This window comes from Diceros bicornis, chromosome 22 (genome assembly GCF_020826845.1).
Source record: "Diceros bicornis minor isolate mBicDic1 chromosome 22, mDicBic1.mat.cur, whole genome shotgun sequence".
NCBI classification, from domain to species: domain Eukaryota; kingdom Metazoa; phylum Chordata; class Mammalia; order Perissodactyla; family Rhinocerotidae; genus Diceros; species Diceros bicornis.
This window is the reverse complement of record NC_080761.1, coordinates 28,634,145-28,649,637: the sequence shown is the minus strand read 5'-3', so window position 1 is coordinate 28,649,637 and position 15,493 is coordinate 28,634,145. Positions and strand designations below refer to the sequence as shown.

At 42.4% G+C, this 15,493-nt stretch overlaps 1 protein-coding gene across 1 annotated transcript in view; it reads left to right on the top strand.

Moving 5' to 3' along the window:
* Positions 1-13,222, top strand: part of SPATA6L (spermatogenesis associated 6 like) — a 45,807-nt gene extending 32,585 nt beyond the window's left edge. Inside the window, exons 8-13 of the mRNA XM_058565377.1 lie at positions 764-866; positions 3,640-3,674; positions 4,431-4,627; positions 6,997-7,090; positions 8,076-8,178; positions 12,310-13,222. Of these exons, the coding sequence (XP_058421360.1) occupies positions 764-866; positions 3,640-3,674; positions 4,431-4,627; positions 6,997-7,090; positions 8,076-8,165 (519 nt within the window). The 3' untranslated portion in view covers positions 8,166-8,178; positions 12,310-13,222. The remainder of the gene's footprint in view (positions 1-763; positions 867-3,639; positions 3,675-4,430; positions 4,628-6,996; positions 7,091-8,075; positions 8,179-12,309) is intronic.
* The last annotated feature ends 2,271 nt before the right edge of the window (positions 13,223-15,493 follow it).

Here is a 15,493-nt window from a genome sequence, read left to right as displayed (position 1 = left end):
AGATTTCCTGATGATATCTGGTATTTCTTTAAGTAGAAGCATTAAAATTTAGAGGACCTGCAAGACTGTAAATTCTAGTGAATATGTTACTTGAAGTAGAATGAAGAGGAATGTTATAACATGCCTTCTTAAAATTAAAAAAACAAAAACAAAAACAACCCAGAAATACACAAGGTAAAAAACATCCAGCAACTCTATGTCATAGATATTCTGGAAGAGTCCCTATTTCAACTATTTCGACCTGTTTGCAGGTCAAGTTAGGGAAATATGGTCACCTTAAGTAAAATAATACAGTCACCACTATTCTTTTTTTTTCAGGGATATAGACAGTTAGACTGGAAGGGAATGTGGAAGGCTGAAGTGTCTTCAGGGAGGACTCCATCTAGGCCAGCACTGCTCAGACTGTTTAGGAACGTCAAACACTGCCCTCTTTTAAAAGACTGTGAAATAAACTTCACTTTCTCCTCTTGGGCTGAATCCTTACCAGTGATTAGAATATAATTTGTGTCCAACGTTAGCTTTTTATGCTAACATTTAGCCCGTATCTTCCTGTTGTAGCCTCAGTGAAGATAGGGACAGACAGGTTCCCCTACTGGGTATTACACTGAACATACTTGGAGACTGTGATTTAATTTGTTGCCAGCCTTCTCTTTTCTCACCTGCCTCACCCGTGCTTGAAGGGGAGAAAGGCATATCAGGTAATGAGGAGAGGGTAATACAAACCACGGTGGATTCAAGTCTTCTTTCTTTCCTTTACTTTCAGGTGGACAGCGCAAAGCCCTTTGGTGAGAATATTTCAGAGCATCATTCCCGGAAGTCTAGAAGAAAATCTAAGTTTTCAAACTTTCCGTTTCCAGTGAGAAGAGGTACTCGAGTGTCTTGTTACTTCTGTGCATCTCCCTTTGGGAACGACTACATCCTCCCTCTAAATCTTCTTTTGTTCTGAGGAATCACAGGTTACTTTGGAAACTTGGGGCCTAATTCCTAGGTGCCCTCCAGCTGTGGAGTTCCCAGGGCAGGTCTAGGGCAGGAGTTTCCACGAGCAGAGTCAGCCCAGAAGCTGTCATTTCCGAGTCTCCTAGCTGCTGAAGGAGACTGCTCTGAGTAGTGTGATCACTGAGTGTATCCTGGTTGTAGTTGTTCCCTGGCTGGGTTGGAAAAGCAGGGAGCAGTTTGTCCTGGTGTGAGCTCCTTGCAAAGGCACCACTGATAGCCAATAAATAAGACTCGCCCTTTCTCGGATGGGAAAGAGCAGGGGAATGGTGGAGATCAGGAGACGGAACATTTGCTTTACAAGATTCCATGTCAGTGAGGAGGGGAGCCAACTCTCTCTGAAGCAGTTAGGCAGGGGATCTCAGACGTTTAGGTGTCAGGACCTTTTTGCATCCTTAAATATTATGGAGGACCCCAAAGAGCTTTTGTTTATGTGGATGGTGTCTGTTAATATTTAGTGTATTAGAAATTAAAACTGAGAAATTTGTAAAATACAAGAATACATAAGCACACATTCCATTAGCTATCAGGGTGGTGATGTCATGACATGTTATGTAACTTTTTGAAAACCCCATTGTAAGTTGTGGGAGAATGAGAGTGAAAAAGGCAACTCATGTCTTAGTGTTATTAGGAGAATAGTTTTGACCTTGCAGATCTCCTGAAAGGTCTTGGGGACCCCTGGAGAGGTCCCTGGACCACACACTGAGAGTCACTGGGTTAAGGCATCCCTTGGAGGCCTTTACCTTATGATTAAAATACATGAACCATGTCAATGCTGAAGGTCATGGCAGTGAAGTTCAGCCATTCCTGAACTTAATAAAAATTCTTAGGCTAGAAAGGGATGGTGGTGGCCCATTCTCTTGACTCCTGATGGGACTGGACCTTACCATTCCTGACAACAGGGTTGTCTTAGGCTTAAAAGTTTATACTTTTAAGGGGCTGCACGGTCTCTTATGGTAACTCAAGCCAGTGTTCTCGGATTGTGGTGACTGTTCGACAGCAGCCAACTAAGGGCAGAGTACAGGGTTTGAAGTAGAAAGTGCTTTATCACCTCTGACATTTAATTTAAGTCTTTTGGCTTGAAAATCACCCGTGTAGCCTATAAAAGCAGCACTGTCTTCCCTATTACTGTGAAATCAAGACAGCACATGTCCTTTCCTGGGGAGAACAAGTTGGGTAACGCTGGCTCAGTTATGATGGGACTGATACATCACATGGGTCTCGGCCTTTGTCTTTTTTAATCCTGGCAGGTGGAGAATTAAGGTTCCAGAGAGGTTACAGAGTATGTCCAGGTCACACACCGAGTTTTGGGCATACCTACATTTAGAGAAGACGTTCAGACCTCTGGGCTCAGATCCTTGGAATCCCTGTAGCTTCCAAGCCAGACCTTTGCTTAGGTCACCTGTCAGCTCATTCATCCAGGCCTAAGGTAGAATAAAGCAGTGCTTCTCCAATTTGAATGTGCATTTGAATCACCTGGGGATCTTGTTAAGTTGCAGATTCGGAATCAGTAGGGCTGGGGTGGGGCCTGGGCTCCTTCTTCTCTAACAAGCTTCCAGGTGATACTGATGCTGCTGGTCCACAGACTGCACTTTGAGAAGCAAGGGAACAAAGGCAAGCCCCCTGTGAAAAGAAGTGCCCAAAACCAGTGGCCAGGGGGTTACGAGGCCATGAGGCAGATTTGTGGCCATGGCTGAAAAGAGCATTAGCATCGCTCATTCTCTGCTCAGCTGGGAGAAGAGAGCATCTGGGACAAGACGGATACGCACATCCGTGCACACCCAGAGGATATGACAATTACCAGGCTGTACAAATCTCTTTTCATATCTTCCTTCTTACTGCCAGTGGCACAGGGGAATCAGCAGTCTGGGAAAAGCCCTTTGTCACTGCTTAAGCCTGGGTCACACTGGGGGAAGCCATAGTGGCCTTAGCATAGCCTTGCAAATACTCATTTCAAACGCATTTTTTTCTCAACCTGGAAAAATCCAATGTAGTCTTGGTTTTGTCTATGTGTATTTACTACTTCACTTCTTAGTCATTCTTACCATTCTCTGGCATTAGGTCTACTTACTTATTATGATTAGAGTAATCATGATGATTTACATTTTTGCTGTATTGTGTTTCTCTAAGCTCTTATATATTCATTGTCTCAATTTAACATTTGTGTCTACCTTGGGCAAGTATACAAGAATTTAAGAGTTCCTACATAAATCAGATTCCATGAAAACCAAACATTAAGGAAATGGTAGAAGAGGCAGAGTATATGAATTTTATATTAGAGCCACATGGCTTTCTTTTAGGCTCTGGACACCTGGGCATATATGAGTTTTCCAGGCTACTTAAGGGTTTCTGAACTTACTGCTTCACTTTAGATTCTGTTTTACCCTTCTCATATCGATATGGGCTGTCATCAATAATATAACCTCATTGTTGACTTCAAGAGGACAGAAAAACTCATAGATAGAATTGCTGTGACTCAAGGAAGACTTAAAAGTGATAGTGTAATTTACAAAGGAGCACTTAAGTTCTTTAATAATTCATTCATTGTGTAATATTTTTGTACTGCTGTAGAATAAATGTTAACAGCAGTTTTAGGGATAACTGGTAATAAGGAGTCATTGAAACACCTGTTCCTCTTTCTTCTAGCTTCTTCTCTTGACAGCCTTGCAGCTAACGTAAAGGTAATTTTAGAAGTAGCATTTATAAAATGATTTATTTCCAGCTATCTAATGTCAATTATTGTGCTTTGTCCAATGAGAGGTGGAAAGTGTATTTCCAGCTAGTGCTGCTTATGGAATTGCTTTAGTTTAACTAGAGTTTAAGAGGTTCCCAGGCTCCACTGTGTACTTTGCTTTGCTTTGATTGGTTTGTTTCCCTCATATAAGCTCTTTTCGTTTGTAGGATGAATCACCAATGACGGTGCATGTAGGCCCAATACCTACCGTATCAGTAGGGAGGTTTTTTTTGCTTTTTCTCTAATCAAATACCTTTATACATAGAGGTGGTAAATCACTTGTTCTTGAAGTTTGATTGGTTTGTCAAGGTAAAGGTGCAAACTTTTATGTTTCAACTTGAGAATAGATGTGTGCCAAAAAAAAGGAGTATACTGTGCTTCTTATGCCATAGCATTTAAATATTTTGTTTAAAAATTCTCTCTCTCCCAAACCCAATACCCCAGTCCTCACAAATCAAAGTTAAGAGCATACGTTTTTTGGGCTTGTTAATACATGCCCAACGTACAGAATTTTGGGTATCTTTCCTTGACCTTGTCTCTGGTCTTCTCTACTCCCACCCCTTGTGCATTGCAGGAAATCCCTGGGGCAGGTAGTCTGTCATTTTGTCCCCAGTCTTATTCCTCATCCTACCTCACCCCCAGTTCTAAATTAAGCAAATAGAAATAAAATGACAACTAAAGAATAATGCACATTGTCACCCAGGTTATCAAAGAGCCAGATGAACGGATTGTTTTAAGGAATGAATCACCATCACCTTTAGGTTCAAGTAAGTTTGGAAAGCCCTCACCCACTTACAGTAACCAAGGGGATGCCGATTTCCACCGGGAAACTTCATTTGCTACCTCCCAGCACTCCAGATCTCCCAGCCCTCTTCGGGATCAGCCCCTCCTCCAAGAAAGGTCAGTGGCAAGTGCCCATCTCTTTGCTTCAAGGGTGTATTGTCGTTTGGCAGGAGTAAAGCCAGGTCACTTCATCAGTTTGCTTCTTTAGAAATATTCAGCTGGTGACCCTTTGATATGAAAAATTATCATTCCTTTAAAAATATTCCCAAAAGTAAGAGTTGAGCATTTTCTCTTGCTTCTAGAAAGCATATCTCAGGATGTTTGTTGGAAATGGGACAGATGGCTAACTTGACATCAATACTATTTATCTATCTATTTTTATGTGTCATAAATTTAAAAACTCAAGCTTTTGATTTCACAGGTATGAAAGTGCCTGTGCCTGATTTTAACCCTGACAATCCTGCATTCTGGGGAACCCGTTATTCCCAGGCAAACCAGGACAGTTGGTCACCTTAACTCCAGGGAAGCAGCACTGAAGATAATATTTTTAAGATGCTTTGAATGAGGGATATCCCTTTGTATCCTTGGGGGAAGAATCCATTCTTTGTCAACTTCAGCATGAGAACAGAGGTGGCCCCTGGAACACTAGGTGCCACCAGCACTTTGCCCCTACCTCACTCACTGTTCTTTTTACATCAGCCATTGGGACCAGTCTCCCTGTGCCCAGATCACAGGGGCGCATGAGAAACACCTTTTGAGTTTCTGCTAGCTTAGTACTGAAATCAGTGAGGGCCGAGGTTGCAGGGATGAGTTGGGAGACAAATTTTGGAGTGAGTCAGCCCAGGGTTTTAATAGAGGAAGTGGAGAATCCTTTTAAAAGGGTGAGAAATGATAGTCCCAAAGGAGGGAGGAACTCTCTCGAGCCTGTTCCCTGTCTCCACCATCTGGAGATGGTGAAAGCTGTAATAAAGGCACAGTCTGCTCCCATGTGTTGACTCATCATTCTCAAAGAGCTTCAAATGTGATATTGACAGTATATAATAATATTGGTAACAAATGTAGGAATCGTTTTGCCGCTGGCTACTCAAGACCTATGAAAAAGCATTTACAGTGTCTAGCTGATGGCTATTTTTAAATGCTATTTGTAGCTTCAAAATATTTCTATTCCTTCCTCTTAAAAATTCTTAGAGGAGTATAGAAATGACATGCCTGTCTTTTCTTAAACATGGGCCGTGCTTTAGGTGGTGCTTTCATTTGCTGTGCGTTGTTTTCCTGGGTTGGTAATGGATTTGTGTAGATCCAGTCAGAGTTGTGGTCTTGTCTCCCTGGAAACCAGTGGGATGTGCTTGTTACAGAGAGAGTTGGCATAGGTGGCCTGGATGTGGGTCCCAAACCAAACAGAGGGGCAGCCACACAGGGGTTCACTAGTGTGGTGGCCAGAATAACAACTGGATTGACTCCCAAATGTTCCTGTCATTTCCAATGTTTATTGTACGCTAAAGATAACAATTTTATCCAAATTGCTCAAATTCATTAGGCATTTTTAATATTTGTGCTTTTCATGATCGAATTGCTAATTCTGCCTCAGAATTTAGGATTTGGTACTCACTCCGCTCCCCAAAATTAATGAATGAAGGAATGGATGAATTCAGTCATTCAAGAAGTATTTATTAAATGCCTGCTGTGGTATTCAATACTTGCTGGGCCCAGGGATGAGCTATTAACCAGAGTCTCAGTCCCAATTTCAGTTTAGGACTAGACACAGACGTTAATGAAAGTGTGACAGAATGTCTACTGGGGCAAGTGCTATGAATGAGGGGTAAATGGACTCTAAGTGCACATAACAGGGAAGCCGAATTCCTCGACAGGAGAGGGTTCAGGGAGGACTTTCCTGAGAGATCAGTAATTGAACTGAGCTCTGACGGGTGGGTAGGAGTTAACACAGGTGGGGATGAAGATGGGGGGCGTCCAGCATTCTAGGCAGAGGGAGCATTGTTGCAGATGCCAGTGGAAGGGAGAAAACACTTTATGTGGAGGAACTGAAAGACACTGTAAGACCTGTGGTTAAGTTTGGGTCTGGATGGCCTAAGGTAAATGAGATATAAAATGAAATCCTTGTGGTGGAAAATAATTAGGATTAAATTTTGAATTAAAATTTTTGGGATTAAATTTTTAAATGTTAAAGCAGGATTTATTCTTTGGAGAAATGTCTGAAATACACAGTAAAGTACATAGAAGGAAAGAATCACTCACAGCCACACACCCAAACACAAACCGTTCTGAACAGCTTGGTTGTTTTTATTCCTCAATGTTTTTGCTATGGGTAGGTTCAGTAAAGACACTGAAACCACACTACATATACCATTTTGCATGTTGCTGGTTTTCTCTTACTATTCAGTTATATATATCAACCCCTACTGTTAGGTACTCTAAGTATCCATTTTAGTAGCCGCATAATACTCCACCCTGTTTAATCTGTTGTGCAGGTTCCATCCTAGTTCTCAGTCTACATGGAAGAAGATCCATGAAAGGGTATGCAGTCTTCTGACATCCCACAGAGCTCAGCAGCACCCAGACGAGGTTAGGGCTTCTGATAAAACTATGTCTTTGCTGACAAAATAATATGGGAACTGGGACTTTCAGTCTGTGGGGGTGACAGACATTAATCAAGTAACCACAGAAAGAAATGTAAAATTGTGGGGTACATGGTGTCCTGAGAGTGTATGAAAGGGAGTATTGACGTGGTTGGGAGTCAGGGCAAGCTTCCCTGAAGAAGAGACAATGGAGCTTGACCATGAGTGATGAGTAGCAGCTAATTGGGAGCACAGCGTGATCAAGTGGAGGTCCTGCAGCAGGAGGGAGTGTGGTCCTTTCAAAGGACTGAGAGAAGACAGTCTAACTGGCCTGTAGCACATTCCCTTCCACTGTGCACAGGAGTCCCAATGCAGAGAAGAATCCAGCAAAGTGTGTGTAGTCCATGTAAGGCCATAACATGGAATTATGTTTTTACTAAAAGTTAATAAGGTGTTTTTGGCTGTTTGACTTTTAAGGGGGTGGGGAGTGTTTCTGACCTATAGACAGATTGACCCAGGACTTTTTCTACTGCAGTGTACAGCCGTTAGCTAAGTGACCTGTTACCATTTCAAAAGAATTTAAATGAAAGGTTAACATGCCTGCAGTGGTTGGATTTAACCATACTATGTAGTTGAATTGGTCATCTTGACTTATTTAAATGCTGACATATCCTAGATTTATACGATGACACTTATAAATGAATATTGATTTCCCTGACCATGGGGGCAGTGAATTACTTTACTTCCTCTCAGCAAAGTCATTGGCTGTGCTTTTTAATTCCTAGTCTTTTCAAGTAAGGGAATCTCTTTAAAATGAAGAAAAAGAGAAAGAAGGAGGGAGGTGAATGTATGTACACGCATATATGGTGAACCTCACATATACAGCATATATGGGATTCACAGACCTCTTACATGCAAAACTACACATCTGGATATCATTGATATATATTACATTATGAGTAATGTAATTGCTGGATTTATTTTTGTTATAGAAAGATTCTATCTCTGAAGTAAATTATATCCTTGAAAGACCCAGCTACCATCTGAAGAAATACCCAGTGCATGAACAGAGATATTTTTGAGCTGCTGTCTTATGTAAGTAAGCAGCTTAAGTCCTTCTTTTTGATTTACTAAAACAATTTCAATTTCCTACTGTCAATATGAAGTAACTAGAAAATGTGCTGCACAGGAGACGTGGAGGAGATCTAAGAACCACGTTCTTCCTTCATGTGGTATAATAACGACAGCACATACGTGTATCTGCCAGGAATCCTGTCTCATCTTGTACAACTCTCTCTCTCTCTCTTTCTCTCTCTCTCTCACTCCTAATCTAATGGCCCCTCTTTCAGCTCCTTGAACACAATCTCTTTCCTGCCTTGGGGACTTTGCCTGTGTTGCTCTCTGTCTGGAATACTTCCTCCTGACCCTGTTCAGTCACTTCTGTTTATCCTTCAGGTCTCATGACTTTCCATGACCCTCCCTCCCACTCTGAGGTAAACTTTTTAGCACCCTGCACTTTTCTCTTGTAAAGTATGACACAGTTTGTTGTTATATTTTTGTATGGGTTGATTGTTTAAAGGCTGCCCCCTGTACTTGAATGAAACCTTCACGAGGTCAGGAAGTCTGGCTGTCCTGCTCCCTATTTTCCAGCCAGCAGTTAGTGCACTACCATGGAATTGCATTTAACTCAGGTGAATTCGACCACACGTACTAGGTGTGGGCCCTGAACCAGAATCTAACTGCCCCCCAGCACCCTCCTGCTGTCCTTCCATCAGATGACTCGCCACTGTGGTTGGTGCTCAGTAAATGTTGTTTATGAGTGAATGTTGAATGAGGTCATGAGGCAACTCTAGAATTCAGATATGTGGCAAGTATTTGGCTATATTGTGGGGTATCATAATTTCCCAGGTATTCTCTTCTTTTTCCTTCCTAACTCAAGCCCAGAATAATAATAGCTGTTCCTTACTAAGTACTTCCTGAGTGTCAGAAACTGGTCCAGATACTTCACTTGTATTAAATGAGTTAATATTTAATTCTCACAACGCTATGAAGTAAGTACTATCATTAGTTCATTTTACAGATAGGGAAACTGAGGCAAAGGGATGCTAGGGGTCTTGCTCAAGGTGACATGGCTAGGAATGTGATGGCACAGTAGGAATATGAACATGAGTAGTCTAGGTTCAATGACCGTGCTTTTAACCATTACATTCTGTTGCTTCTTCAAACCTGGAGCATGTGATAGGAGAGCCCTGAGGAGAAAGACAGAGCAGAGCCCATTGGAACCCACACAGAGTTTGTAGACATTGTCCTTGAATGTCTGCCACAAGGATACTATGGTGTTGTGTTGTGTAGTCCCTCATTCTAGCAACATCAAAATAATTATGAGTCTTTTTAAACAATGAAAGAATGTGGAATGACATACTAGGTTTCCACTGTAGTCAGGCTCCTGAAAGTCTGGTTTGAGGGTCATTCATGCTTTGGGGCATAAATCGCCTTGCCCCAGGGCTGGCCAGGACTCCCACCTTCAGCACACAGGAATGTGGAGGACAGCTCAGTAATTGCCCATTTTGCAGGCTTCTACCTTAGAATGTTCTGCTTGGTAGATTAAAGGATGGATTCCGGGCCGCTTAATCTCCAGTTGCCAAAACAGTCATCTACACATTATTACGTGGTTATGCGGAACATAGCCCACATAATTACCACTTAGGGAACAGGGCCCACATAATTACCAAATGCCAATTGCACTGAATTTCAACATGGGTAACATCAAGTTATATAAAGCCCTAAACCAGCTGATAGGTGGACACTGGTGTGAGGGGATAGAGAGGTAAGAAAAAAAAATTAGTAAATTCTGTCTTAGAAAATGGGTTTCCTACATAACACGAGTCCCATCCAATGGTTTGGAATCTACTCGTAGGCCTTGTCTGGAAGCTCTCCATACCATCCTCCTCCTACCTCCCCTTCTTGAGTCCTGGAGTCCTGGTGAGGCCAGGGCCTGGAGGGCTGTGTTAATGAAGGTTTTTATGGCACTAAAAAAACCCAGGTGATTTTGGCTCATCTTAAGCAAACAGGGCATTTATTAGAAAGATGCTGAATGTCTCAGTGAATCCAGGGAATATCCAAACAAGCAAGGTCAGGCAGCTAAAGCAAGACAGCTGAATCACCCCTGTGGTCGGGAAGATAGGCCCAGAGAGGAGCACTGGGCAGAGGACCTAGTGGGTCTCCACCACATGTCCCCTTCCCTGTCCCCTTTTCTCAAGGACTTTCTCCTGCTTTCAGCACCAGTTCTTGTCTCTTCTCTTTTCCACTTCTGCTCTTTCACTGTCCATCCGCTTTCCTCTCCTGATTTCTAGTGATCTGAAGATTCGGGGGAAATGAAAAAGTAGATTCTTAACACAAAAAGGTCGGGGATTCTTGGACCAAAAACAGTGAGTTCAATTGTCTGACCAGGGAGTGGGTGGAAGAAATGGGTAGAAGAAGTTAGAATACATCGATTTCTCTTTATTCAGGATGGTTTGGGATTTGGTAGTTTTGGTATAAAATAGATTATCCCTTGTACACTTGAAGATGGTGAATTATGTTATGTGAATTTTACTACAAAAAACTCCCATAAACACCCCCCTCCCCCCACAGAGATTATCCCTAGTTCTCCTGGAAGGCGTGATTGCCGCTGTGTTGTGGCCCTTCCTAAGTGTGTGAGCTGACTGCCCATGTCTGGTATGGACTCACTGAGATTCTGTGTTCACAGATGGGCTTACAAGGCCCTCTTCTGTGAAAGCTCCTGGTCCCTCAGGTAGAGTCAGGCCCTTTGCTTCCTGTTCCTCCTCTTGCCTCCACTTAGTACTCCTTCCTTCAGCCTTGTATTGTAGTTGGTTTTCCTTATGAAAACCCTCCCAAGAAGGGGACAGAGGACTGGAAGGGAAGTCTCTGTGAAGGGAGGGGACACTGACCAAATGGCACCAACTCTGGCCCACTGATTTCTCCATCCCTGTGGGCAGCTCCCTGTGATCACAGCTTCTACCACTGTGGCTGGTCTTCAGTGGGAGCTAGTCCACTTGTAATGTTCCCAGCCAGAGAGTGGACAAGACACTCAGGCCTGGATTTCCTTAGACACAGACAAGAATTGTAGCGCAAAACTTCTCTAAAATTAAAGACTAGCAAAAAGGAAATAAACCAGGAAAAGAAAAAAATACAGGACAGAAATTAATTGAAGTGCTAGTTTCTGATTCTGTCATAGCTCATTAGGCCTCCAGCTGGGGAGGTAGTGGCTGGTATGGCTTCCAACCTCACCTGTCTCTGCTAGGCAGGCAGGAGCCATTTTACTTCTTCCCGCAAGGGCCCCTTCGTTTCTGTTACAACCAAAGCAAAAAGCACACCAGCCTACAGATTCCAAGCTCTAACCTTGAGGGCTCTCCCTCTCTGATTTGGTCACCAGCTTCTGAGGGATTTGCATTTGGTGGCTTGTGGGGATTGATGCGATGGATAATGACGCATTCCCTTCATCCCAGGAGCTCCTGGTCCTTTCAGAGTCCAGCAGACCACACAAGCAGTGACCATGCACCCAAATCACAAGGCGCCTTCCTGGGTCAGCAGTCCTCAGTAAGCATTAGAATCACCTGGGGTGGGCGGTGAAAAACACTGATGCCCAGGCCCCACTCTAGACTAATTTAATTGGAATCTCTGCGGGTGGTGCCTGGCATCAGTAATTTTATAAAAGTTCTTCAGGAGATTCTAATGCACATTTACGATTGAGAATCTCTGCAGTAGGCTTCGAGTGCCTTGAGGATGGGGGGCTTGGAACACCCCCCAATCCCATACTGACTCCCTCCATGCTCAAAAAAAATTTTTCCATAGAATAGAATTGATTCGGATGTTTTTAACAGTTCAGCTCAAGGACACCTAGAAGTTTCTACACATTTACTGTGTGCCAAGGACTATACTAACTCCTCACAGTAAGACTCAGAGGCGGATCCTTTGCTTATTATCATCCTGGTATTATACAAAGAGGTCAGGTAACTTGTCCAAGGTTACACAGCTGCATTGTCATGCTAACCTAATGTTGCCTCATTCTGCTCTGGGAATGCAGAAGGGGCTCAGAAATCCAGTGATCACAAGGTAGAGCTACATGCCAGGATGAGGATAGAGTGAAATCTTCTCCTTGGTTGTGTTGATTGATGCTCTTTTTCTCAGTACCACGTTTAGTATGTGAAGTTTCACATTTCACAGGGGAAAGGGAATGAAAGCTGGAGGAGCATCAGGAAGAAATCCCTCATTGAGTCATCTGACACATCCTTAGAGAAATGGACAACAATTTTTGTTATGTGTGTCGAGTCACCAGTATCTAATCCCCTTTAAATCAAACCCTGTACTCAGTCTTTTGTACCCAGGTAAGAGTCATTGATTAAAGAGTTTGGTGTTTGGGGCTCATATTTTCTTGTCAAGCTGGAAAATTTGTGTTTTAGTTTGCTTGTGTGTTTGTTTTGAGCTTGGAATAGAAAATAACAATAGTTGAGTGGTAGGTGCTTTTTCATTTGAAGAGCACTTAGAATGCCAACGAAAATGTCAGGTGTTCCTCATTTTGGGCAGTGGATGTGTTCTTTACAAGTTCTTTCCCATCCCCCATGCCTCAATCCCACTCCGCCCCAACTGTCTGTCTTTCTAAATCAACTTACATTTTTCATGAGCTAAAGGAAGCTGCTATTTAGATGAATAACCTGATAAATCCTCCAGGAAAAGACTGTCAACCTGATTTTCTCTTTTTGGTAAATCTGGGTTTTGTCTGTTATTTGTTTGTTTGTTCTTTAGTGTTAGGCTTGATTTACATGAAATCCACTGAAAACCTAGGAAGAGAGAGTAATTACATCTGGAGAATTCAGATCTTGCTTTAAAGGTTCCATTTCTATTATACATTTGTAGGAGGAGGCTCATTTCTTTGGACTGTAGTTTCAACTACTCCTTGTGTCACCTACCCCTCCTTTTTCCCAGCAGTTCTTAATAAATTTATATGAGGAACAAAACCTTCCTCAAATATTTCTCTGAAAGAACTACTTTAAGTAAATAGGCTCTGCAAATATGACTGCCAAAACCAGATTTAAAGTTAGTTAGAAGGGTGCATTTATGAAATGTTCACATGGCTTCAGGGAGGGTGAAGAGCATGGGGATGGGATGAGGGGGACTGGAGGCACTTTTGTCTTCAGAGACCAGAGAAGAGGGGCCTGAGAATGGAAACTTTCATCTTTCCTTCATACTATAACCTGAGTGCTTTCCTCTACACACCCTAAAACCCTTTTGGTTTTTACAAGATTCAGTGAGAGTCAAGTTTTCTTTTCTCATTATGACCACAGGAATTGGTTCATCAGGTATATTAGAAAAACAAAATTAAAAGTTAAAGCAGAAAAAACCCTCCAAAAACAAAAGCAGTAAAACAAAACTCATTTATCCTTTTCTCAGAATTTCAGCCAAGTAAAGGTATATATTGCAATAAGCCTTCCACTTTTGGAAAACAGACAATATGGTTAAGTTACACCTGCTTATATGTTCTCAGTGTGTCTGAAACTATAGTTGTTAATTTGTTATGTTGACATCTAAGTAGTCATCAAAAATAAAAAATACTATATTATATTAAGACTATGGTACAATTCTCAGAAAAGGGCTGCTTACAAAGAAGGATATAAGCAGCTGAAGGAAATCCGTTCTAATGAGTTGGTATTCCACGTCAGTTATAGTTCAAATACACACTGTGACATTCATTATTCAGTTTTTTTTGGCATGGTTGATCTTAATTCAGTTTAGGGATAAGATCTTAAATGCTCATTCTTATTTAAAGTCTTTTTTGTTTTTTTCACAGATCTGCCTTTTTCTCCCTTTCTGATCTGCTAACTCTATTGTTTAAATTATTCCTATTTTACCTTATTATTTCGCAAGGAATTATTTCAGTTTTGAGGAATTATATTGGGGCCAGGATTGCAGATGAGGTATTTTGCTTTGGGAGTATATAATAACGTGAATAATTTTATGATGTATTGTGGTTTGGATTACTTTGAGAAGATCTGTGTCATTAAACAATAAAAATTCCCACCTGTCTTGTGTCAGTTTATTATTCCTTTCTGGACTTTCACAGCTGCAGATCTGCGAAAGCCTATTTTACACGCATGTTTTGCAGGGTCTGAGTTTGTGGTGGCTCCTGGGAAAATCTCCTTTGTGGAGCCTGGGCCCTCCAAGCAAAAGCCACCATACAATGAGACCATTTCTCTGTGGTCACCTGACTGACCCAAAGTTAGCTGAAGCCTATAGACCCTGAATATAAATAAGATTTAAAAAAATGAGAGTGTACGTGATATGTTTAACATAAAAGAAGGTGGTTGGTTTTAAATGTATAATTGGAGAGGATGGATGGGTTATGTGTGCAAGTTCAGCCTAGCCCCTGAATGCTTGGCCACTCTTAATAATAGCCATGGCTCTACTGGATGAGTTCCATTAAAGGAGTCTTCTGGCCTCTCTGAGGGAGCTGAGGAAAGGACATGCCCCCTAGTCCATGTGTGACCAATGAATCTACTAGCACTGCCTGATGGGATTACTTTCCTTCTCTGAATAGGGGACCCATCCCAGCACTCCTTGGGAATGTGCACATCTTGCAGAGAAGGCCCTCCTCTTCCCATGTAACGGGAACCCTGCTGACAATAAGGGCTGCAGTCCTCTGGCTCTTTGGGCCTGCTCCCTTGGCTCCTCCGCACGGGTCTAGGGACAGCAATAGTTGCTTTGTTCATCAGAGGAAAGAGCTTGTGCTTCCCTCTGATGAACAGAACTAGAAAATTCGACAAATAGGGTCATGCCTAGGACTAGAGCTTTTCCCTGGTGCAAATGGGTCCTTTTCAGGATGGCGGGGTTGTCAGAACTTCTTCAGCAGAGGAGTTCCCCTCTGAAATTTTCCCCTCAGGATAATGTATTTTTTAGAGTGATCCTCCAGCACTCTTGTAAGTATATATTTTTCTTTCCTTTTTATCTTTGTTTTAAAAGTACCATGTAGCCCATAGTGTAATATCAACCCTCCTCATCTACCCATTAGAATCACCTGCTGGGGCTCATTTGCTCTCTGTGGCTCTGTGGTAGCATAGCTTTGCCTCCTCTCCAGTAGGACAGACACATGGGCCAACAGGACAGACAGAATACAATATAATGTATGGCTGGGTTTGCTCTGTATGTATGGGAGGGTCACATGGCAGGGGTGGCTAATCTTTATCTTGACACCAGGAACTCTGAGATGGCAGCACTGAGGGCCATCATGGCCTGCCCCAGAAATGGCGAAGGGATTTGGGGGCTGCTAGGCTGCTGAGTCACCAGGATTAGGATTTTAAAATGAAGAGGGAGAAGGAAGACCTCTGGCCAGGCGAAGAATTTGCTCTAAGGTAAG